At 37.6% G+C, this 25,303-nt stretch overlaps 1 protein-coding gene and 1 pseudogene across 6 annotated transcripts in view; one reads left to right on the forward strand and one right to left on the reverse strand.

Annotated features, from left to right (window-relative positions):
• Positions 1-3,297: 3,297 nt before the first annotated feature.
• Positions 3,298-25,303, forward strand: part of Nrdc (nardilysin convertase) — a 67,516-nt gene continuing 45,510 nt past the window's right edge. Inside the window, exons 1-6 of one of the 6 annotated variants that reach the window (XM_004869254.4) lie at positions 3,298-3,858; positions 15,873-16,179; positions 18,652-18,785; positions 19,880-19,949; positions 20,107-20,188; positions 22,547-22,700. In XM_004869254.4, coding sequence (XP_004869311.1) covers positions 3,518-3,858; positions 15,873-16,179; positions 18,652-18,785; positions 19,880-19,949; positions 20,107-20,188; positions 22,547-22,700 — 1,088 coding nt within the window. In that variant the 5' untranslated portion in view covers positions 3,298-3,517. Of the gene's footprint in view, positions 3,859-15,872; positions 16,180-18,651; positions 18,786-19,879; positions 19,950-20,106; positions 20,199-22,546; positions 22,701-25,303 lie in introns of all 6 variants that reach the window. The other 5 variants (XM_021247954.2, XM_021247956.2, XM_087214731.1 and 2 more) reach the window with 5 other exon arrangements.
• LOC101715805 (SRA stem-loop-interacting RNA-binding protein, mitochondrial pseudogene) lies at positions 10,395-11,185 on the reverse strand (annotated as a pseudogene).

Genomic DNA, 25,303 nt, shown 5'->3' on the forward strand with positions numbered 1-25,303 from the left:
ATCTTTGAGATAAAATTGGGAAGCAGTATAGGGTTGCTGGAGATGGAGTGGAAATGGAAAAGAAGTATTTAAATACTCTGAGAAAGTCTAGGTAAACAGAGCTTACAATTATAATCTGTACTTTAACTTTCTTGGAGATCTCAAGATCTTTTTAACTTTCCACTGCCTCAATTTCCTATAAAATGGTAGTAGCTTAACTTATCTGCTTCCTCCATGTAATCTCTTTACAATAACTAGGAATAGTCAAATGAAGGGTAGCAAATTTCTAGGTTATTTTCAATGGGAAAACAATATTTCTGGTTTGAAAGTCCTGACTATGCCATACATCACTTGTGAGTTTAACCTCTGGGTACTATTGCTCTTTGTATCAGAAGTGACTAAACTAAAGTACTTCTGTGGCCCCTTGCCAATTCTTATATTTTATACACTCAATCTGACATTTTGACATTTGCTATGAGCTCAGAATTGTACTGGGTCCAGCATCAAAGAGGTATTTTTCCTGTGATATCACATCCTTCTGATTTTCCTCTTACTACTCTGGCAGTTCTTTCTCAGTTTCTTTTATGAATTTTTCCTTTTCCACAAGCTCTTCAAGGCTTGGTCCTTTTCACTGTTCGCCTTATAATCTCCATACAGATGATCTCTTTCAATAGGCTTTGGTTACCAACCAAGAACTGATAAACTTTAAAATTTTATCTCCAATTTAGGCCTCTTTTCTGAGTTCTGGACCTGATCTTCATTTGCATGCCTCATAAATGACTCATAAATGTCCAAAACTGAGCTAATACTCTTCTCCCCAAACTGCTTCTCTTTGAGAATTTTCTGTTTACTGAGTTAATGTTGCTATTACCTACCCCACCACAGAATCGGACACCATGAACTTTACCTCTCTCTTTTTCATTCTATCACATCAAATCAATGACTGTCCCAAACCAGATAGTTCCACCTCCTAAATACACGACATATCTCTCTGTATCTCTCCATCTTCATTATCACTCCTTAAATCCAAGTTAGTCTGTATTGCCTATATTACTTTAGTAGCCTCCCAACTGCTCTTTCTTCTTTCTTTGAGCTGGATGCTCACTATGTTTCCCTTGATGGGCCCCAAATTGCTGTGTTCTAGATGATCCTCCTGCCTCATCCTCCTGAGTGATTGGGACTACAGACACTGTGCCACCACACCTGGCTCTGCTTTTTCTTTACTTCTAGTCTTGCCCTTCACCATCCAATTCATTTTTCACAATCAGCTATAGTGATCTATTTGGAAACAACTGAGATAGTGAATTCTCTTTTCGTTTTGTTTTGTTTTTTGGTACCGGGGATTGAACTCAGGTCCTTCCGCTTGCGAGGCAGGCGTTGGAACCATTGAGCTAAATCCCCGGCCCCTAATTCTCTTTTCATTTGTTCAGTCATTACTAACATTTATGAACTGCTTTACTATGTGCTGGGAAGCTATGCTAGGGACAGGAGATAGAAAAAACTTCTCAGAAGAAAGAGTCTAGTGGAGTTTTTAATGTTATTTTATTTTTGCTTTTTCGGAGTTCTTTACTTTAAAAACTGATAGGTTCTTAAAAAGATGCATGTAAACAGACTAGGGTATTTGAACAACACTTTCTAATATTCCTCATCAACTGACCCACTTCAGGTTTCATTTTCTGCTTGAATCTTTCCACTCCTTATCTTCAGCTCGGTAAGTATTCTATCCTCTACTGTCTTCATGGCATTTATATTTTTAAAAATATATCTTTTATGGTCTGTTTCTTCCTATTATAATGCAAGCTTATATTTTGTTACAGTATTATTATTCCCCGTGCCTAGAGCTCAGAAAAGGCCCAGAAAAATTCAGCCAGATGTAGTGCTTGCTTGCTGTAATCCCAGCTATTTCAGTGGCTGAAAGGAGGGAGGATTCAAGTTCTGGGCCACACTAAACAGTTTAGTGACACACTGTCCGTCTTAGTTACTTTTCTCACATTGCTGAGACAAAATACCTGACCCCCAAAGTTAAAAAGGAAAAGGTTTATTTAGCTCAGATTGTAGAGGTTTCAGTCCATAATCGGCTGGCTCCAAAGCAGGGTGGCATGGCAGACAGGCTCGGCAGGGGAGAAACAGTTCATGTTGGGCAGAAGGTAGCAAAAGCAACAATGGAGGACCATAGCTCTTTATATCCCTTTTATCTTATCCAGGCTACTCAGGGCGGGTAGCATTCACACCCTTAATCCTAGTGCCCTTGATTCTTGCATTGCACCATGAATCATTCTTAGTGTCACACACTATAGATCCAGCCACTTCTGAAGAAGCCCCACCTATGACGGCATGAGGCCTTGGGGGGGGGCATCTAAACACAAGCCATAACACTGTCTCAAAACAAAATAAAATAAAAAGAGCTGGGAATATAGCTCAGTGCAAAGGTCCTGGGTTCAAACCCCATAACCGGGGGGAAAAAAAGTTGGAAGATGTAATAACTGTTCATACATGTTCTTGCTTTTTCTCCATTCACTCATGTACACTCTATTCCTTTTAAGTGCCTAGGATTTATTAACTTCATGGCGTCAGTAGATTGTATCTTATTGTCAGCTGCTTTTCATGTTTCATTTACGCCTATGTTTTAGTCACACTTTAGACTACCAGTCGGACAAATGATAGCTGCTCAGTAAAAGTTGGCTTAACTCTAGTTTGTGAGGGAGCTAAAAAGTTTTCTCATAGAGGAGAGAGCACATCTACACTGGTCTTTTAAGCACTTCCTTGGGCCTTGGGGGCAAAAACAACAAGCATAGGACCGGAGATAGACTGGAAGAACGCTCTCGCTCTTTCGGGCGCTCAGGGCTCGGTAGCCGCGTCCATCCCATCCCCCGGGGTAGGAAAAGACTTCCGGCGTTCTGGTGTTTTACATACTGAGTCACAAAGGCTCTCTCCCTGGAGTCTATTTGAAGGACAGGGTACACAAACTATGACGAGAATAGAAAAAAGGACTTTGGAACTCAATTTCTCCACTCGCTTCTACAGGAGAATAGTTTTCTCTGACACAGAGCACTACTCGGCGCGCGCCTACAGCTAGCTCTCATGTACGTCATAAACGCGCCGCAGGCGCCCCCCTCCCGTCGTCCTCCCCGACAGTCTCTCCGCCCCTCCTCCCTCGCCCCGCCCACGTCAGGTTTCGAAATGCTCTCTGGGTGCTCCAAGAATCCCCTGGTCCATTTGGTTCCGCCCCCTCCCCGTTCCCATTGGTTACTTCCGTGAGCGTGATTGCGTTATTGGCTCATGATTGGCTAAAGACAGTTACGTCATCAGCTGCCAGAGGGGCGGGGGATGAGGGAAGCTGGCCTGAGAGAGACCCGGCTGGAGGAGGTTTCAGGCCTGTCCTCCTTAACGGCTACGGCCTCACTTCACCAACGCTGGCCGCCGCCGCTTCCGCTGCCGCCACCGCTCTGGAACGCGGAGGAGGAGGAGCGGCCGGAGGAGTAGGAGTAGGGGGTGGGTCCTGGGGAGCGGAATGCCCATCGCTACAGCTGGGTGGTAAATGCTGAGGAGAGTCACGGTTGCTTCGGTCTGTGCCACCGGGAAGAAGTTGTGGTGTGTGGCTGAGCGGGAGCTCGCGGCGCTCTGGAGAATTGAAGCGCGGGGTCGGTGCGAAGACTCTACCAGACCCTTTCCTAAAACTCTGGCCATGCCTGGAAGGAACAAGGCGAAGTCCACCTGCAGCTGCCCTGACCTGCCTCCCAATGGACAGGATTTGGGCGAGAGCGTCCGGGTTGCCCGTCTAGGAGCGGACGAATCTGAGGAGGAGGGACGGAGCGGGTCCCTCAATAACGCCGGAGACCCAGAGATCGTCAAGTCCCCCAGCGACCCCAAGCAGTACCGGTGAGGGAAGAGGTTGGACGGGGGGAGAACAGGGTGTGGGCCTGTTGTTGATGCCGCCGCCACTTCTTGTCTCCATATCTCCTGAAGGAGCAGCAGAGCCAAGTTCTTACCCCAAAATGCTTTCTTGGGTGGGGGTGGCAGGGGCACCTATGTGGTGGCAAATCGGGTTCCACAAGGAGTCGGGGAACAGGAAGGGCTATGTGACTAATTTTGACGTTTGCTAAAGCAAGAGTGGCGGTTTCTGTGAGGAAGGAACGTTGGGGTTTGGGTACTGTGTTATGAGGAATGGTTGACAGAGCTGGGGTCTTGTTTTGGAAGAGAAGCTATTTAAGGGAATACTATCACTAAACAAAAAATTTTGAGGGTTCCTTAAGTGAAAGGGAGTTAAAATTAGCAGGGAAGAGTTCCACAAGTGGCTTCAGTAAAAGAACTTTACATCATAGTTGACCTAAGATGAAGGGACTTGTTTCCAGGGATAGCTCTTCATACTAGAATGGTTGGATGACCTCTGCCGAAAATATGTTAGGACTTGGACTTCAGTTTCAGCTGAGTGAGAGGTAGGCTTCTACGGTTTCTTCTTATCCTGACACTTTTTACTTTGGGTTTATGCCGTGATCCTCTAATCTTTTCTAATAAATAATGATTCGTTCCTCACCTGAGTATTTCTTTCAGAGCCAGTTTATTTCATAGAATATTGTGATTATGATGTATTTTAAATAGAGTTCATATTGTCCCAACTTCGTTTTACAGGTTGAGGAAATTGAGACCCAGCTTTTGCTTCTTGCTGAATACACAGCTAAATAATACCAGAGCTGGTATGAAAGGTTTGGCCATCTGACACCAAATCCAGAACACCATTTGCTGATTTTTAGAAAGTTCTTACTCATCTTGAATTGTAAATGAAAGAGTTTAGGTTCAAATTTTTTGTAAACCTACAGTGTTAGAGTAGGAAAGAACCCTAATCTTTACCATTGTCCCACCGTTTCCATTTCACACATGACAAACTGAGGTCTAGAAAGATGTGCCTTATTCCCAAGCTGAAGACCATCCTGATTTTTCCTTTCACTCCATTTCTGGCGGATTAACAGTACATAACTCTTGGTGTTGTTACACCCAGTGAGAGAGAACCAACCAGAGACCGATATTAAATCCACACAGGAGTTTATTACTGGCAGGGACCCCAGCCGAGCAGTGGACTCGATCCTCGACTGGGGGGAGACAAACATGTTTTATACACCTTTGAGGCCAACAGTTTCTAGGTCCCCCTATGGGATAGAACTAGTAAAGCAAGCAAAAGGTACAGTAAATTCGGCCCTGGCCAAATACCCTGGGGTTCTGGGAAGGAGGTTGAATACAGTAGTATTTTTCAGTAACTTCCTTTTCAGAAGAGCTCATCTGTCCATCTTTGCCTGTTTTATATATTGGAGTTTCAGTAGATACCACCCCGACCCCACCCCACCCCCGTACTGGGGATGGAACTCAGAACCTTGTGCTTGTGAGGCAGGTGCCATGCCATTGAGCTAAATCCCCAGCCCTTCAATAGACTTTTGAAGAAAAGATTTTGTTGCTCTAAAACAAAGATGGAATACTTTGGTACTACATGATCTTTAAAAAAGATTTACCCAGCTGGATGGAGATGATGGTGCGTACCTGTAATCCAAGCACTCTGGGAGGATTAGGCAGGAGCATCAACAAGTTCAAGCCCAGCCTGGGCAATTTAGCAGTTCACTGAGACCTTGTATCAAAGTAAAAAATAAAACAGACCCTGGTTTCAATCCCCAGTAGCACAATAAGGAAAGAAAGAAAAGAAAAAAAGAAAAGACCTGTCTTAAAATTAAATTTACTGAATTTTTTTTTTTTTTTTTTTGGTGCTGAGGATCGAACTTGGGACCTTGCACTTGTGAAGCAGCTGCCAGAACCACTAAGCTAAATCCCTGGCCCTTCACTGAATTTTTGTAACTAGAAATAGATGAGGTATCTCTGGGCTAGTGAGCTAAATTATCCTTCCAAGAGCTGCTCAGGTGTTATCTGCATAAAACTTTTCCACTTTTCCAGACCAAAGTATTTCTGTAGAACATTAGACATGATGTAGTACAGGATACTCCCATCAAATTATATGTCTCTTGGGCTGGGGATTTAGCTCAGTGGTGCTACCGCCTACCTCGAAAGCACAAGGTCCCGAGTTCGATCCCTGGTCCCCTCCCCCCCCAAATTATATGTCTCTTGATGTGTGAATAAGCACTAAAGGAGGGTCTTTAAAGGCACCTATTTCTTTTTGGTACCCAGATTGAACTCAGGACCTTAGGACCTTGCACTTGCCAGGCAGGCATGGTGCCACTAAGCTACATCCCCAGCCCTGGAGGGTCTTTAAAGGAACAGTATGGTGGAAATATGTCTTAAAACATTTACCAGTCTGCATTTATTAAGTGAATGCCTGATGAATTTTACTGTTTTATATATGTAATTTGTATTCAGCTTTTTAAAAAGGTCAGTATCTCTGGGGCAGCTAAAGTTTTTTTGTAGGGAGCTGTGTAAATGCCAGATGTTGATTCTCATCTGGAAGAATTAAGGGACTGCAGGTTGTGAACTGTTATTTAGATTTTTATTGGTTTAGAGTAGAAATTCTGGATTGATAGAATTAGTAGCAGTACATTCAAAATAGTAAATTATTTTAATATAATGAAGATAATTTGTTAGGAAGTTTGGATCAACTAAGTATAAAACACTTTGTATATTAATTTGTTTGTAAAAAGACCTGTATTTTCTAAGAATGAAGGGAGAAGAACAAATGAAAAGGCATGTAAGCTCCTGAGGGTAAGTTCTTCTTAAATTTGGGCCAGACTGTTACAGTAAAGAGATGGCTATTTTAATAAATTCTCAATATACTATAGGAAATAATAGGTCCCTGCTGAATAAGATACAGGCCATTTCTGAACATTTATTATGTTGTTTACTATAATAGGCTGTTGAACAGAAGAAGCAATACAATCCAAGTAAGTAGAATAACTGCATTGTGAACATTAACATCATCTGACTTAGTAAATACAGTAATTTAGGGCAGTGGTTGCAAAACTATGGCAGGTGTGCTGCATCAGGCTGTTCGTGTCATTGAGAGCTCTAAAATCACTGCCCCAAGGAAATCTAAAATATCAGAAGGTAACTAGGTACACATGAAAAAACCAGAGAGCATTTTCTTTTGTATTGGATGGGGAGATCATGGGTCTGTTTGTTGATCTTTTCAACTAAAACTCCTAGAATAGTAATGTTTCATTCAATATGTGAAGCATTAATTTAATTTGTATGCATATATACACACTAATGGTGTGATCATAGACCCGAAGAACTTCAAAAGAAATTATGTATTCACATGTATATAAATTCTAGGAGCTTGGCACCTTCTAATTCTTTGTTCTGATACCTGAATATAAATCTCCATTCCTTTTGCACCTTTTTAGTCTTAGAGAAAGAAGTGAGCTAGAAATTATCTCATGAGATTTATGCTCATTTAACAAAGCAAGTGCTTTTAAGGTTGAATACGTTAAATCTTTTGACTACTAGTATGACTTTATACATATCCATTGTCTCTTGTCATTCCCGAGACTGATTTCTTTAAGGTGGGCTGATGGGTTGGTAACAATAGAAAGAGCTATGTTGTTTTCAAATAGGTTAGCATTAAAAGCTGTTTTTGAACACCTGAGTGATGATGTTAAGTACCCATTTTTGCCTTCAAGGAGCAGTGGTATATACAGTAGTAGAGTTAGAGAGCAGACACTGAAACTGATGCATTAAATGTAATAGGTGTTAAGATAGAGGTGTATATATAAAGTATGACATTTTAAATCATTTATGTATTTGGTTTTTTATTTGCTAGTTATATGACCAAGAGCAAATTAACCCATATCTCAAGAGAACAACCTATAAACAATTGAAATAGAAAAGGAGCAGTCAGAAAGGAGAAGGAAAACTAAATGATAGTGGCCTCTTTAAAAACTGAAAAACCAGCTGGGTGTGTTAGTTCATACCTATAATCCTAGCTATTCTGGAGGCTGAGGAAGTAGAATTACAAGTTCAAGGCCAGCCTGGGCAAGTTAGTAAGGCGCTGTCTCAGAAGCACTGGAGGGCCAGGGATTTAGAGCTCAGTGGTGCTTCGCCTGCCTGGAAAGCGCAAGGTCCTGAGTTTCCCTCCCATGCCTCCCTTCTCCAAGTCTTTTTCTCCTTTCCATTTGAAAAAGCTCTATTTCCATTTTTTTGTTCCATTCTCTTTTTTAATCCTTTTTCCTTTCCTTCTCTCCCTCTTCCCTCCATCTCTTGTTCCCCTTCCTATTTGAAAAAGATCTCCCTACTTCCTATTATCTGTCCTTTATTTTGCTCTTTATTTATAGATAAATATTTTAAAATAATTTTATTGATACATTTCAGATATACGTAATGACAACATTCATCATAGGGAATTTGTGCTCTGTACATAATATATCTTGATTCTTCTTTTTTTCATTTCCTTCCCCTCCAACCCCTCTTTCCCTCCTTATTTATAAAACCATTGTTTCCATTTCTGTTCTCTTTTTTCTTTTCCCTTCCTCCCTGCCCCCTACCCCCCTTGTTCCCCTTCCCATTTGAACATTTTCTTCCCATTTCCCAATATCTACCATGCATTTTGGTCCTTATTTACTCTTTCGGTTTTTCACACCAGACAGTGTGAAATTTAAACATTCATGTCCAGTTTATTTCACTTAAAAGTATGGTGTCAAGATGCATCCATTTATCTAAAAATGTCTCAAGTTTATCATTCTTTATGGTAGAGTTAGTACTCCATTCTGTATTTTTAAAACTCCACATCTTCTTTATTCAGTCATCCTTTGATGGGCATTTAGGCTGTTTCCAAGATTTAGCTATTACAAATTGTGCAGGCATAAACAAGGGTGTGTATATATTGCTTTGGTATGATGGTTTTAATTCTTTTGGGAAGAGACCAAGAAGGAGAATGGCTGGGTCAAATGGAACCTCTAGTTTTAGTGTTTTGAGGAATCTCCACACTGATTTCCACAGTATTTTACTGACATTTAAAAAGACTTCTATAGGCTTTATATTGGAAAGGTAGCTAAATTTCCAAATGTACTATCACATAATTAATGAATAATGTTGTAGCCTTAAAGTGGCAGGCTGGATAGACAGTGCTAAATCTTTTTGTTTAAAAGAGGGTACTTGGAGCAGGGATCGGGGAGACTTTGTAATTATGTGACTTTTCACTCTGCATAAGGTCTCAAGTTTTAGATTTAAATACATAAGCTCTTAACTGTGGTTTTAAATTTTAGTAAGTGGAAGTGGCTTCTTGACAAAAGGTTGGTTTGTTTTATTAAGAAACAAAAGTGGGGGGCTGGGGATTTAGCTCAGTAGTTCCGATGCCTGCCTCACAAGCGTAAGGACCTGAGTTCGATCCCCCGTAGCAAAAAAAGAAACAAAAGTGAAGAAATGCGTGCTTCATTGTAAAGAAAATACTCTATTTCTAATTCTTGGAAATAGTTCAGAGTCTGTTCCAGTCTTCATTGTCAGTGTAGGAGCAGTGAGAGGATGAAATCAAATCAAGGAAGATAGGTTGAATAAGCTAAAAAAGTTTTCTTAGAGAAAAATTGACAGTTTAGGATCACCTCCCATATGTATGTGTATACACACACACATACACACACACACGTACACACATACAAATACATATAAATACAGTGCTTGAGATTATGTGATTTGAGGGAAAATAGTGACAAGTTATAAATAATTGCAAAGTAAGCCCCCAGTTAATACCCTTTTGACCTAAAATGATTTAGCACCATCTTTCCAAGACTAGAAATAAGCAGTTTAAAACCAGAACTGGAATCACTGATTGTTTTTTATATATGAGAATGTGAGGTTTGAAGGCTATATCACTGGCATGTATATTCCATGGTATGTCCTCTAGATAATTTATTATTATATTCCCATATACAAATATTGCTGTAATGGAAATTGATTGATATTTGCTCATGTGTGTGAATATTTCTATGATATAACTAGAAATGAAGTTATTGGGTTAAAAGGTATTCAGAGCTTATATTTTCTTTTTTCTCTCTTTTTTTTTTTTTTTTGGTACTAGGGATCAAACTCGGTTCCTTGCGCTATTTCCCACTAAAGTTCTATACCATTTGAGACTCATCAGCAGTGTTGGAGAATTCTTTGTCTCCTTCCAGCATTAGTTTTTAATTTTTATTTAGGTAATTTGCTGGTTGAAAAATATTTCATTGTTTTAATTTGATTATCTTTGGTTTCTGGTGAGGTTGATCATCATTTCATATACTAGACATCTTGTCTGTCTTTTTTCTTTTTGTTTCTTTGGGGGGTGGTTTTGAGACAGGGTTGGGCTATGTAGTTCAGGCTGGCCTTGCGGGACTGTGTACCTAATTTGTGGTCCTCCTGCGTCATTCAAGTGCTTTGATTTTTTTGGTACTGGGGATTGAACAGAGGACCTTGCGCTTGAAAGGACGACCCCCCCCCCCATGATTGGATTACTTCTATGTTGTTAATCTTTTTTCCCAGTATTCAGTTTGCTCTTTGATTTAGTTTACAATATTTATTTTATAAACTTCTTTTTTGTTTTTTGTTTTGTGTTTATTTAATGGGTTTAATCATCTCAGAAATCTTTCTTTTCATCAGATGTTTCATCCCCTTGCAAAATTTTTGGTTTTTGAACTTGAATGTGGACCTTTACTCCATCAATTACGTGATTTTCATGTTGCACTGCATTCTGAAGTGCTTCTTCTGAAGAAAAGTAAATCCAACACATACCTTTATGAAAGCCAGTCTCTTTATTAAGAGGAAGAATGCACTTTTGTATATGGCCAAACTGAGCAAAGAGTTTTCTCAGCTCATTGGCTGTTGCAGTCCAAGGAATTTTCCGGACAAAAGCAACCTGCTGAGTAAAATTCATATGCAGTGCCAGGGCACCCCTCACTACGGAGGCTGCCATCTTTCTTTTATAAACTTCTTAAATTAACATGCAGTAGTCCTCCCTTTATCCATGGTTTTGCTTTCTGAGTTTCAGTTACCCTCAGTCAACTGAGGTCTAAAAATATTAAATAGAATATTGCTGCTAAAAATTTACACTTCCCCCTCACCCTTTCTTTGTGGTGCTGAGGATTGAACCCAAGGCCTTTGCAATGAGTGGCATCCCCATCCCTTCTTAAAATTTTTAAAATTTTGAAACAGGGTCTCCTTAAGTCACTAAGTTGTTCAGACTGGGCTTGATATTGTGATCCTCCTGCCTCTGTCTCCCAGAGTGACACCACATCTGACTATTCATAAATGTTTTAAATTGCTCACTGTTCAGAGTAATGTTATGAAATCCTTTGCCTACCTGCTCTAAGCTGCTTGAGATGTGATTCATCTTTTTGACCAGTGTATGCACACTGTGTACACTGTTCTTTCCTTAGTTACTTAATAAATGTCTCAGTTATCAGATATATAAAGCTGGTGGTATCTGCAGCTTCAGGCATCCAGAGAGAGTCTTGGAACATAACCCTCCCACCCCCAAAAGGGAGACTCCTCTGTAGCACCATATTTCTATTTTTTTTCTCTTTTATATCTACTGGATTTTGTGTCTTGTTTATTGCAAATTCTCTTCACTCAAATATTATAACTTTTCTTAAATAATTTAACAACATTCTCTCCTTTTAGCTCCGTATAAATATTATACATATATAATTTTATTACAAAAGATTAAAAAAGCATAGACATTATGAAGCATGAAAGTTCTCTGTTTTACCTTTCTCTATTCCTCTCCCCAGATATATATTATTGTTATATTTGGTTCATACACTTTTAGTTCTTCTGCTATACTTTTTATTTTGGTACTGGAAATCAAACTCAGGACTTTGCACTTGCGAGGCAGGCGGTGGAACCACCGAGCTAAATCTCCGGTCCTCTTCTGCTATACTTTATGTGCACTTAATGTGTGCTTGTACATATATACAAATTTTAAAAGTAAAACTAGGCATTAGATTTTGTCTGATATTTTGTTTAGCAGATTTTACATATCACTATATTGGTCATTTCAGGCACCATCATTCTTTATTCAACAAATATTTCTCAAATGTTTGGTATGTGCCAGGCGATATCATAGTGTATAGTTGTGAGGGGGGAAAAAGCTGACCTCTGAGTTAATATTCTAATGACGCAGACAAAAAAAAAGTCAAATAGTGACAGATGGTATGAAGAAGGTTAAAGCAGGATAAAAAGGATATTGCCTGGTGTTCTATTGTAGATAGTGTCATAAGAGAAGGTATTTCTGAAAACTGAACATTTCAACAGACTTTGCCTTGCAGATAACTGTCTTCTTGAAATCTCCTTACATGGTCTTTCCTCAGTATGTACACATCTTGTGTGTCTTTGTCCAGATTTACTCTTTTGCGGGAGGTGGGGAGGCAGGTAGGATCATTTGACCCCAAGAATTGAAGACCAGGCTGGGCAATGTAATGAGAGCCCCCCCCGCCTTAAAAAAAATAAATTTCCTTTTCCCTCCCTTCCTCCTTGCAGTATTAGGGATTAAACCCAGGGCCTTCACACTGAGTTACATTCCTAGTCTTTTAAAATTTTTATTTTCTGTTTTTGAGATGGTTTTATTAAATTGCTAAATTGCCCAAGCTTGTCGTCTTCCTGCCTCAGCTTCCCAGTGCTGGGATTACAGTCTTGTGCTGCCACACCCTGCTCATTTTATCCCTTCTTACTTCCATGTTGCTCTCTTACTCCAACAACTAGTTGAATTTTATGTTCAGTTTTCCTTTGCTTAAAAAATGTTGCATCACATGTAAATGTAACCCAAAGTATTACTTTTGCTAATTTTTTTTGCTTTATATAAATGGTATTCATGTGGCATTGTCTTCTGTGACTTGCCTTTTTTGCTCATTACTGTTTTTAAGATTAATCAATTCTACCAGGTCATGGTGGTGCATGTCTATTATCCTAGCTATTTAGGAGGCTGAGGCAAAAGAAGTGCAAGTTGGAGGCCAGCCTGGGCAACTTAGTGAGGTCCTATCTCAGAAAAATTAAAAAGAACAGGGCATATAGCTCAGTACTCTGAGTTCAGTGCCCTTTACTGGAGAAAAAATTGTAACTTGATGCTGAGCTATGTATTTCCTTGTTTTATTATATTACATTGTGTGAAAAGCATTCCATTGTGTATATAGCACAGTTTTTCCATTCTGCTGTCAGTAGACATTTAGGTTGTTTCCAGTGTGGTTAATAATTGAGCTTACTATCTGAAGACTCTTCCTGTTCTTTTTATTTATTGATCTGGAGCTTAGGCTTTCTCCAGGTTTATTTATTTTTTAAAGAACCAATATCTTATCACATGTATTTAGGTCAGTGGTTTTCTCCATTAAACTGATCAAATCAGCCTATTCTCATTTCTAAAAATTTATGATTAGTGATGTCCTTTTTTGCTTTCTATGTCTTGTAATTTTATTCCTAAACAAAACCTAAATAAAATATAGAGTAAGTCCCCGACTTATGAACATATAGAGTTGTGAACTTTCACAGATACGAACGGATCTTGCATTAGGAACATTCCTAGATGCAAACAAATGGCTGAAGTAGCTCACGAGTCTGTGGGACATTGGGCTGTATTCTTAATGATGCACTGCGATAGTGTAAGGTGGTATTAATCAAAGAGAGCCCAGGATGTCTAAAGGCAAGAGGAAGAGCAGCGGTGATGTGGAGGGGACTTCTAGGAAGCGCAGAGCAATAACCAGGAACACAAAAATGAAAATAGTTGAGAGATTGGACTGAGGTAAAAAGATGTTGCTTATTCTTATAACATGAACCATTCAGCCATTGGCACAATTCTAAAGAACAAGGACAAGATCATGGAACATACGAAGTTTTTTTCTGCTTTACATGTTTGTGTCAAAGGTGTATAAGACTCACTTTGTGGAACTTAATGGACGTTCTCCTGGAATGGAACTCATTTGTAAGTCAGGAACTTACTACCACAAAAATTTTTCTGTCATTTAAATGGATTTTTGATATAGAAAGAAGATAAATCTATGTGATCAGTCTGCTTGAGCCAGACTCCTTCCTTGTCTTTCTTATTATTCTTCTTAGTTTCCATTTGACTTTTTTTTTTACATCTTCAAGATTTAAGTATACCTATTCCATAGATTTTCCTTGACAGCTTCACTCTTTATAAAGCAATGTGTTTATCTGTCATTCTGTATTGTAGTGGTTTGATTATTTCATTTTTAGACAATACATACCTGATGGTAAGGGCTGTGGTTTTTATTTTTGTCCTTGAGTATCATAGTACTGAGGCATAAAGGGTAGTTGATTTTCAGAATTAGTACTAAAGAATTAGTATAAATGGGAGCAGTCTGTAATAGGGCACCTAGTGGCCAAACTACCACAGTAGGTTTTTTTTTTTTTTTTTTTTTTGGTACCAGGAATTAAACTCAGGATCTTGTGCTTACAAGGCAGGCACCAGAACCACTGAGCTAAATCCCTGGCCCTGTTTGTTTTTTGAGGCATGGTCTCCCTTTGTAGTTGCGGCTGGCCCTGAACTCATTATGTAGCCCAGCCTGGCCTCGAACTCAGGGAGATCCTTCTGCCTCAGCCTCCTGAGTGCTGGGATTATAGGCGTGTGCCACCACACCCAGCTCACCACAGTTGTTTTTAACTGCATACTACCAGCCTGTGGGATTTAGTTTTCTTGGGAGAGGTAACCATTTCTTTAGACTGTAAAAGCAGTGGTTCAAGAGTGGTATGCATTGTAAAAAATCAAGTCAACAGGATTTAAATGACTGTTGTGTATATTGAGGGTGTTTCTCTTGGGCTAAGTTGTCTGGTATTGTGGAGTATTAATTTCTAAATAAAAAATAATAAAGTCTGGTGGGGTTTTTGTGTGTTCAACTTCAAAAACACATTTTCTGAATATGTAAATAATATAGTTCACAATTCAAAGTGAAATATATCCCTTTGTTTTCCCCTAGCTGTTCAGAGACTGATTAGTTTTTGAGGTTCCCTCCCTATATGAACTGATTTGATTAGTTTATAAATGCAGTAGTCTTTACTTACCCATGGGAGATTTGTCCCAAGACCCTCAAGGGATGCCTGAAACCATGAATAGTGCAAACCTTGTGCATTTACACAAATTGAATGCCTTTTCCATCTTAATTCTTAGCTAATCACTCATTATGCATTGTGGCCATTGCAGTTTGTGGTATAATAGCAAGAGTAGCACAGATTTCTTTGTCCTTCTTTACAATTTTATAGATAGATTTATTCTTACAGATTTTAGCAAACTCAACATATAATTTTTTCTTTCCTTATTGAGTTGAGAACTTTGACCTTTCACTTAATGGAAGCACTTTATGGCTTCTCTTTGGCATATCCAAATTACTAGCATCTTCACTGTTAAGCTTTGGGGGCGGGGCATTCTAAGTTAATTAAGGATTACTTGAACACAAGCACTATGATACTACAACAACCCATCTGATGACCAGCACAGCCTCCAAGGGACTAATGGGTAAGTATCATCTACAGTGTGGATATGCTGGATAGTGAGGTGATTTCACATCCTTGACTAGATAGAATAGGATGGTGTGAGATTTCATCATGCAGTTCAGAATGATGTGCAAATTTAAATGAATGAATTAGGATTTTCAGACCGTGGTTGACAGTGGTTAACTGAAATTATGGATAAAGAGGTTAGATGGGGCTGGGTGTGGTGGGACAGGCCTGTAATCCCACCACTTGGGAGGCTGAGGCAGGAGGATTGCTGAGAGTTTGAGGCCAGCCTGGGATGCACAGTGAGTTCAAGGCCAGGACGAACTACATAGTGAGACCCTGTCTCACAAAATTAAAGAAAAGATAGATGGGTACTGTGGTGTTGGTTTTTGTCTGTGTATATGCTTGGATTTTTTTTTTTAAATTACTAATCTCATCATTTGTGTTGGTATAATAAACAGCTGAATTAAAATATTTTGTTAATTTTTTTTCAGATACATCAAACTACAGAATGGGTTGCAGGCACTTTTGATTTCAGATCTAAGTAATATGGAAGGTAAAACAGGAAACACAATAGATGATGAGGAAGAAGAGGAAGATGATGAGGATGATGAGGAGGATGAGGATGATGATGATGAGGATTCTGGAGCCGAGATAGAAGATGATGATGAAGAGGGTTTTGATGATGAAGAAGAATTTGATGATAACAAACATGATGATGATGATCTTGATACTGAGGATAATGAACTGGAAGAATTGGAAGAGAGGACAGAAGCTAGGAAGAAAACCACTGAAAAACAGGTGTGATTTATGTCTATTTTATCTTTTTTAAATTTGGGAATTCTTTGAGATAACTACTGTTATGCTTTATTTCTTACTGGCTAACAGGAAATATATTTATTTTTTATTTTCAATAAAGGTCTATTCTGTATAGGGGTTATATTTTGAAACCATTTTGTTTTGATTATAAAATACTCATTACAAAAGCCATGGAATATAAAGAAAACCAAAGCACAAAAAATATTACCTCTCAGAGGTAATCATTGACAATATTTGAATTAATGTGTATTTATATACATTGTATGTTTTAAAAACAAATACCAGGGGCAGGGATTTAGCTCAAGCGCAAGGTCCTGAGTTTGATCTCCAGTACCAAAAAAAACCAAACCAAACAAAAACCAAAACAAATGCCAGGCCGTAAGGAGCTGCATAAATTTTAGCTTAGGGTGAGGAATAAGAGAGTACATTATTCTTGGAGAGGCTAGAGAAAGAAGAGAATGAGGCTAGTGTATAATCTTCACTTAAGCCCAGAGTTTTAATTTCTGTGTAGGTAATTGAATTTGATATAGTTCTTTTTGTGGGAAAGCACCAAAGATGGGGCCAGGTATGTACATTAAAAGAATTTAATAGAAGTTGGGGAATTGAACTTAGTTTAATATATAACAACAATTAACAAATAGATATGTAGGCCTTAATAGAATTTCCCTCATAAAGAGTGCCTCCACTTTGTAGTAGGGAGTTCTCATATTAGAAGATAATATTTTGGAGGTATTATAGTGGTATTGACCAGCAATTGTTTACTTAAGTTAGTTTCTTGAGTACAATAACACATTCAGCATGGTACAGTCTACATATACAAGATTTACAGTGAGATTATTAAGTCTGAAATTTAGGTATTATGTGAATATGAAACAGTGGTCAGCCCTCAAAGATGTGGAAATGCAAGCCATAAGTAATGAGGATGTTTTATTTTGTCTTAATGATATGAACGTCTATGTTCCCAGGCAAATCTCAAACTCTTGGGCTCAAGTGATCTTCCCATCTCAGCTTCATGAGTAGCTGGGGCTACAGGCATGCAATGCTTCACTAGGCTTCAGTATTTCTAAATTAATCTTTTTTTTTTTTGGTACCGGGGATCAAACTCGGGTCCTTGCACTTGCAAGGCAGGTGGCAGAACCACTGAGCTAAATCCCCAGCCCTTTAAATCTTTTGATAGTCATTCTTTGTGAAAAAATTAAAAAAAAATAAAGACTATACTAGTTGTTTTACTAAATGTGGGGAGATTGAGTTGTACTTCTAAGAAGCTTTATTGGGATGTATCTCATTAGTAGAATCCTTGCTTAGCATATGTGAAGCCCTGTCTTCAATTCCCAGCATCACCAAAAAAACCCCCAAACTTTTTGCTCCTTCTTACTTAAATATTGAGTAATGCCTATTTCTGTGTAGCGTGAGAGGCCAAGGGGTGTTACCTTGGAGGGCTTTACAGATGAAATTCAAAACACTGAAAAGCAAATACCACTTCATAGTGTATACTAAACTCTTTACAAAGGGAATAAATGATTCACTTTTAATGAAAAATAAATTTAATAATTTCAAGTAGAACAATAATAGGAAGGAAGAAATTATAAAAGTCACAGAATAGAAAGAATAAGAAACCCAGCTTGGTACTGGGGATTGAACTCAGGACCTTGTGCTTGCAAGGCAGCCGGCTGAACCACTGAGCTAAATCCTCAGCCCTCAGCTTAAAATTAGTTCTGGCTTTGTCCCTGTCTTTCTGAATAACTTTAGGTCTTTTTATTTTTCTCTCATTTCTTAAGGTCACATAATTTTTAAGGTCCAGTTTAGTTCCAAGGCTGACTGTACTATTTCTTCCCTGAATATCTTTGTTACCTATAAGTTTCTTTCTATATTTTTCTGTCTATAAGGAATTTCTTTGTGTCTCTAAGTAGCTTTTCCTGTGCTTTGGCCCTCTCTGTGTCTTCTATTAACTGATAAAGTAATTGTGCTTTGGAGAGGTGAAATCATTTTGATTCAGAATCAATGAGTACACTAGTGAAAGGAAAGAATGTATGATTCCATAAACTGGAAAATGGTTTATGTTCATTGAATAAGTATCTGGAAAAGGGAATAAAATAGATTAGTCTAGGTAAGAGATACCTTAAGAGTGGTATACATTATAAAGCAGTTTTATGATTTTTATTTGAGAAATATAAACCTTGTCAAAGGTAAATATGAGAATTAATAAAAATAGCAAAATAACTTAAGTTTTTTTGGTAGAGCCCTTACTGATTAATTACTTTTCTGAAACATCTTTTAAAATTTTCCTCTGGCTTTTTCCTCCTAGTAGTTGTTTGTAATCTGAAAGTTTGATAAGTTAATAAGATTGAAATTTAAGTATGACATACTGAATTATTTGTTTAGGGCTTTCTTAACTCAATTCTCACGTATGAATTTCTTGGGTAGAAAATTCTCAAGTATGAATTTCTTTTCTAGCAATCGCAGAACCTGTTTTTGCTGTGGTCAAAGCTGACTGATAGACTGTGGTTTAAGTCATCTTATTCAAAAATGTCTTCAACCCTGCTGGTCAAGATAAGAAATCTTTGTGGGGTAGTTGGAGCTGAAAGCAGGTTAGGCACCTATTAAACATCACAGAACAGGTTAGACTACGGTTTGAAGAGTGGATATTCCTCCATGTTTTAACTGAGTTTATGTGCCTAAGTCTTCAATGTGAGATATATAGTATCAAGTTAGGCTGTTCGGTTTTTCAAAAAACATACTTTCATTTTCTGTCATATGGTTAGATTGTACACCAGATACTCCCTATTTTCTAATAGCCTTTTACTTAAGAGGGTATCTTTATCAAAATGATCTGTTTCACCAAATGGATTAGCCCAGTGAATTGATATTTATAAAATTTGGGAAACTATTCACCATCCTTTTAAGTATTCAAATTGACTGTTTTTCTGTCTTTTAACTTACAATAATATAAGGGTGTGCCCCAGTCATTTTAAGTGCAGGATTTGGTGTACATCATGGCCATCTATTTTGTTAAAAACCAATTTTCCTAAGGCATTGGGAAAAATGTACCCTGTTAAGTAATGTATGCTATATATGTTTAGTAATAAGTGAAGAACTAAAAAGCCTCTTTAAAGTCTAGTTCTATAGCTTTTTTTTTTTTTGGTACAGGGGATTGAACTCGGGACCTTGCACTTGCGAGGCAGGCAGGGGCACCACTGAGCTAAATCCCCGGCCTCTATAGCTTTTTAATAGCTAAAGATTTTATCTTTGTTATTATTTTGTTAGATATTTTTCTAAAATGCTATTTTAGGGCCAGGTTCTTAGCTCAGTGGTTCTGCTGCCTGCCTTGCAAGCGCAAGGACCCGAGTTCAATCCCCGGTACCCCCCCAACAGAAAATAAAATAAAATAAAATAAAATAAAATAAAATGTTATTTTATCCCCTTTTAATAAAAACAAAACTTTCTGAGTAACATTGAGAGATTTCATATCTAGTTATTGAACACAGAGCCTTTAATTGCTTAGAGATCTTTAATCTACTTAAATGTTAATTTTGCAGATTTCAAAAATCTGATAATTCAAGGAATAAACTTGGTTCAGAATTCTGAAATTCTGATGTGAAATGATAATTGGGTGGGTTGGCTAGTCTATCTTCCTTTTTTTTTCTTTTTTTTCTTTTCTGTCTGTTTCTGCTTTTTTCCTTAGGTCTGCACCTGTTCAGCATTTGGCAGGATGGCAAGTGGAGGAGCAGCAGGGTGAAACTGACACAGTTCTGGTGAGTTTCACTTTGCTGCTCCTCCTGATTCTCAGGGAAAGAATTTTGTTAGTTTCCTATTGGAAAACTTCCATCTCCAAACAAATCTTTAAGAGGAGATGCTAATATGATTCCTTAAGATTGATTCTACTATTTGTATGTGTTTCACTTACTCCAGTCTGCAGCAGCTCTTTGTGTTGGAGTTGGGAGTTTTGCTGATCCAGATGACCTGCCCGGGCTGGCACACTTTTTGGAGCACAGTAAGATCTTGTAAAATATCATTCTTAAGTGTTGTTTTTTTTTTTTTTTCCTCTAAATATGTATGAATTGATTTAGGTAATAAATTATGTGTTTGTTAGAAATATGATACACAGGGTCGGGGATTTAGCTTAGTGGTTCCACCGCCTGCCTTGCAAGCACAAGGTCCTGAGTTCAATCGCCAATACCAAAAAAAAAAAAAAGAAAAGAAATATGGTGCACAATAAAACCTTTATGAGCATTATTCGTTCTGGAAACATGCTTGTAATACAAAGCACTTGCAATATGAAAGCAAATTTCCCCTTAAGAAATAATGGAAACTCAGATGATTCATTCTACAATTTAAAAATATTCATGTAAAAATGATTACTGTAATATAATATAAAATAGTAAACAAAATACAAAACATAAAGAAAAATAAATTAACCTGAACTTACTTTTGAAAACCTTCCTGGATGGTGTGAATGAGACAAAAGAGGGGAAGGTTATTGTGAGGAAGACTTTTACTATCACTATCATTAATGGAATCACTGCTGCCTGTTGGCTGAGTGGAATCTTTTTTCTTTTCATGTAACTTTAACAAGGAACCTGTCCAATGACACTTGCTTTTGCCTACTTTGGGAGATTTTGTTGAAACGTCACATTGCATTGCTGTTAAACAGATTCACTGCTACAGCCCTACTCCGGTAGTGTTTTTCTACAAAATTTTGCACTGTTTCCCACATTTTTCACATCTTTCTAATCTCATTCAAAGTGAAGGATTCCTCTTCTTTTCTCTCCCCCTCTGCAGGTGACATTTCCTTCATAACCTTTTTTTTTTTTTCTTAAATTCTTTTATTGGTACATTTTAGGTATACAATACATTTACATTTCTCATTGGGAACTTGTACCTTTACATGATGCATCTTGGTTCTTCCTTCATAACCTTTTGCTGTTGGGAGATGATGGCCCACAGTCCTGCAGAGAGATGGGGGAGAGGGTGGAGAAGGGGAAGAAGAGAGAGGAAGAGAAGAGAAAGAGGGAAAGAGAGAAAGAGAAAGAGAGAGGAGAGAAAGAGGAGAGAGGAGAGAGAGGGAGGAACCATTGGCTCAGTCGTGATCATGTGATGTTCATCATCACATACTACTCATAGTGTAAGACATTGCTTGTTTATTGAGTTACAATTTATTAGAAATGTTTTGCTCATCATGTGGAACATTCACAGAACAAGTTACTTGCGATCCAAGGTTTTGCTGTATATTTAACAAGAAAAAGCTAAGAAGACTTCTGATTTATAAATATCATGGGGGAGACTTTTAATCTCCTTAAATCTACTTATATTTAGGATTAGAATGAAACCTGTTTTAAAATGTAGGCATTATTATTCAAGTATGGTAAAGCCAACAGACTAGATGATGATTACCATTGTCTAGAAATTGTCTAACCCTTATTGGGGCATTTATTTTAGTGTCAGCAAGGCCTAGAATGTCAGAACATTAGAAACAGAAAAATAAAAAGGCATAATCAATACGAAAACAAAACAAAGTAGAAAGTTTCAGTTTAATTATGGATGTAGCTAAATAAAATCTGTGTGGATACAACACAATTGCAAATACATAAATCCATATTTTTCTGAAGTACTCATTTAAAAAATATTTTTTCTAAGCTATTTGAAGGAAAACTTCCCACCTTTGAGTTTTCATGCTAGCAGTTAATTGCATATATGCTCATTTAAATTTTAACCTTTTTATAAGTTATACATTCCTTTGTTTTAAATGAAGTACTTAGTTTTTCTTAGTATAAAAGTAATACATGAGCATGATAGAACATTGTGAAAGCAGCAGTCTAATAAAGAAAGTATTAACCAGACATAGCTATTGTTAATTTGTTGGTATACTTCCTATTTTTCTATACACAAGAAAGTTCAAGTGGATTGTGATGGTGCACACTAATAATCCCAGCACTCTGGGAGGCTGAGGCAGGAGAATTGTAAGTTTCAGCCAAGCCTGGGCAACTTAGTGACTTAGTGAGACCTTGTCTCAAAATTAAAAATAGATCTGGAGGGGGCCGGGGATGTAGCTTAGTGGCACAGCACCTGCCTGACAAGTGCGAGGCAGTTCGATTCCTGGTACCAAAATAGAAAAGTGGGGAAAAAAAAAGATCTGGAGGGGCTGGGGGTTTGGCTCAGTGGCACTGTGTCTGCCTGGCAAGTGCAAGGCTTTAAGTTTGATTCCCAGTACCAAAAAAAAAGAAAAGATCTGGAGGTGTATTGCTAGTATGAGGGCCTTCAGTTCAATTCCCAGTACTGTAAACAGCAGTACTTTGATAATAAAAATATTATCCATATCTTTGTGTGTTGTGACTTTGTTCCTGTCGCTTAGTGGTGTTCATGGGTAGCTTGAAATATCCGGATGAGAATGGATTTGATGCCTTCCTAAAGAAACATGGGGGGAGTGACAATGCCTCAACTGATTGTGAGCGGACAGTCTTTCAGTTCGATGTCCAGAGAAAATACTTCAAGGAAGCCTTGGATAGGTAACTAAATCAAAGTACCTTTTAATTTTAATTATCTAATAACATCTTATAAACAGAAACATTGGATGCATTCTAGTGTTTCATTTCAAGGTGTATTCTAGTTCTGTAGAACCGTCCAAATACTTTGGAAAACTATTAACTACATGTTGACTCTTGCTCTATAACAGTTTTGTTTTTGTGTTAAAGATTGAACTGAAACTCTTAAACATCTTTTGAGTTTCATGAGTATTCTATTTTGACTCATTGCAGTGTTTTCTAATTCAGTAGAAAATATGGAAAAGCAAGAATTGCTTCTAATATTATAGTCTAGAGTTAGCATTTTGGTTATATAGCTACATATAACCAAATATATATGTTTATATGAGATCATATGATCTATACCCTTTTAAAACCTGCATTTTTGTAACATAATTGTATAATTTTCATTTATGATTATATAATTTATAAGACATTTTAAGTGATTATAATTAGTTACATTGTATAGAAATACTGTACCTTAATCTGTTCAACTAGTTAACATATTCTTTCTTTTTTTTTTTGGGTACTGGAGATTGAACTCGGGACCTTGTGCTTGTGAGGCAGGCTGCAGAACCACTGAGCTAAATCCCCAGCCCTAGTTAACATATTCTTGAATGGTTGTTAACAATTTTTTAGTATTATAATACTGTGGTAAATATCCTAAACTTTTATATATATATATCCTTAGGTATTTCTTTTAGTTAAGTTTCAGTAAGTAAAATGACTAGGTATATGTTAAAGACCTTTTAAAAAATGAAACTTGATACTCACTGTAAAAATTCTCGATAGTTTATGTCAGTCTATTAATAGAGGTTTGATATCACAAGGTTGTACAGCAAAGTCGACATTGGGAGAAAAGGAGTCACTTTATACCAAACTAGATAAATGTAAAATTAAAATGAAAAAAAAGATATCTTGAGTTTGGCCAGTATAAAGTAATCTCTTTGAGCAGAGATTTTTGTCTTATTTTTTTGATATATTATAGTTCAAGAATTTGATAGATATTCGTTGAACCAGTGCAGTACCTGTATAGCAAACATTAAAAATCAAAAGACAACCAAAAACTTCTCAATGCCTAAAAGACATTTCTTAAAATGTGTCCTTCCTTAAGAGATTAATTTTATCTGCAAAAATCTTTTGTGCAGATTCCTATAAATTAAAACCACATTGCCACTATTTTCAATGTTTATGTGTTCCTGAAGCCCTAAATTAACAATTCTTAGGCCAAAAGAATGCAAAAATTTTATTAAACACAATTTTTATTTTTTAATAAACCTTTAATGGCAAAATAACAAAAGAATAGAGATAAGAGAAATCTAAAGAAGGCAATGTAGGGCTGGGGATTTAGCTCAGTGTTTTGACCACCTGCCTTGCAAGCGCAAGGACCCAAGTTCAATCCCCGGTACCAAAAAAAAAAAAAAAAAGAAGGCAATGTAAATGTGCCCAGGATTTTTTCTGTAAACTTAGAGGTCAGGAATACTTTGAGGGGAAATCTTAATCTACAAATGTATGTTGGCTGTTGTTTCACACCTCTTAGCTCCTACAGTTCACAAAATTGAAATAGTCTTTATGTGTAGAAATTTTAAGCAGAAGGCAAGTAGAATTTTTATATTACCTCACACATTTTCTTCTACTTAAAAAAAACCCAGAAGTTTTTAAAACAAATGCTGCTCTACTTATATGAGAAATTAATGACAATATCAGATCATAAGTTCATGCCATCAGTGGTAGATGGTAGTAGAGTATTACATATTACAAAAAAAAAAATTGCTGTTGCTCATGAGGCTCACTTCATGTTGTCAATATGTTTCCAGTATGAACAAATGTAAACAGAGCCTCAAAAAATTTACAAATTACAGACATAAAGAGACTATAAATAAAACAGAAACAAATGTGGGAGATTTAGTATACCTTTCTCAATAATTGGTAACATTAGGAAAAATCTATCCTCCCCTCTCCTCCCCGCTTCTTCCCGACACCTGGTCTCACTATGTGGCCCAGGCTGGCTCCTCTTGCCGAAGCCTCCCTAGTACTGGTATTATAGGTGTGCACTGTCACACCCACAGGAAAAATCTTCATAAGGATATAGAAGATTAAGACAATAATCTTAGAAGAGCAAACTAAACCCAAAATAAGCTGAAGGAAGGACATAATAATAATCATAGTGGAAATAAGTGAAAACAGGAAATAGAAATACAACAGAAGCTGCATGTGGTGGCACATGACTATAATCCCAGCACTCAGGACCACCATGAGTTTGAGGCCAGCGTGAACTACATAGTGAGACCTTGTCGCAAAAATAAATAAACTAAAGCAACAACAACAAAAGAAACACATCAGAGAAAATTAACAAAACTTGGGCCAGGGATTTAGCTCAGTGGTTTTGCTGCCTGCTGCGCAAGTGCAAGGTCCCGAGTTCGATCCCCGTTACCAAAAAAAAAAAAAAAAAAAAAAAAAAGAAAGAAAATTAACAAAACCAAAACGTGGTTATTTTTAAAGGTCAACAAAATTGAGGCCAGGGATTTAGCTCAGTGGTTCTGCTGCCTGCCTTGAAAGCGAAGGGACCTGAGTTCGATCCCCAGTAC

This window comes from Heterocephalus glaber, unplaced genomic scaffold (genome assembly GCF_053883595.1).
Source record: "Heterocephalus glaber isolate CG9 unplaced genomic scaffold, H.glaber_assembly_v1.0 deba00001451, whole genome shotgun sequence".
In the NCBI taxonomy this organism is placed as follows: domain Eukaryota; kingdom Metazoa; phylum Chordata; class Mammalia; order Rodentia; family Bathyergidae; genus Heterocephalus; species Heterocephalus glaber.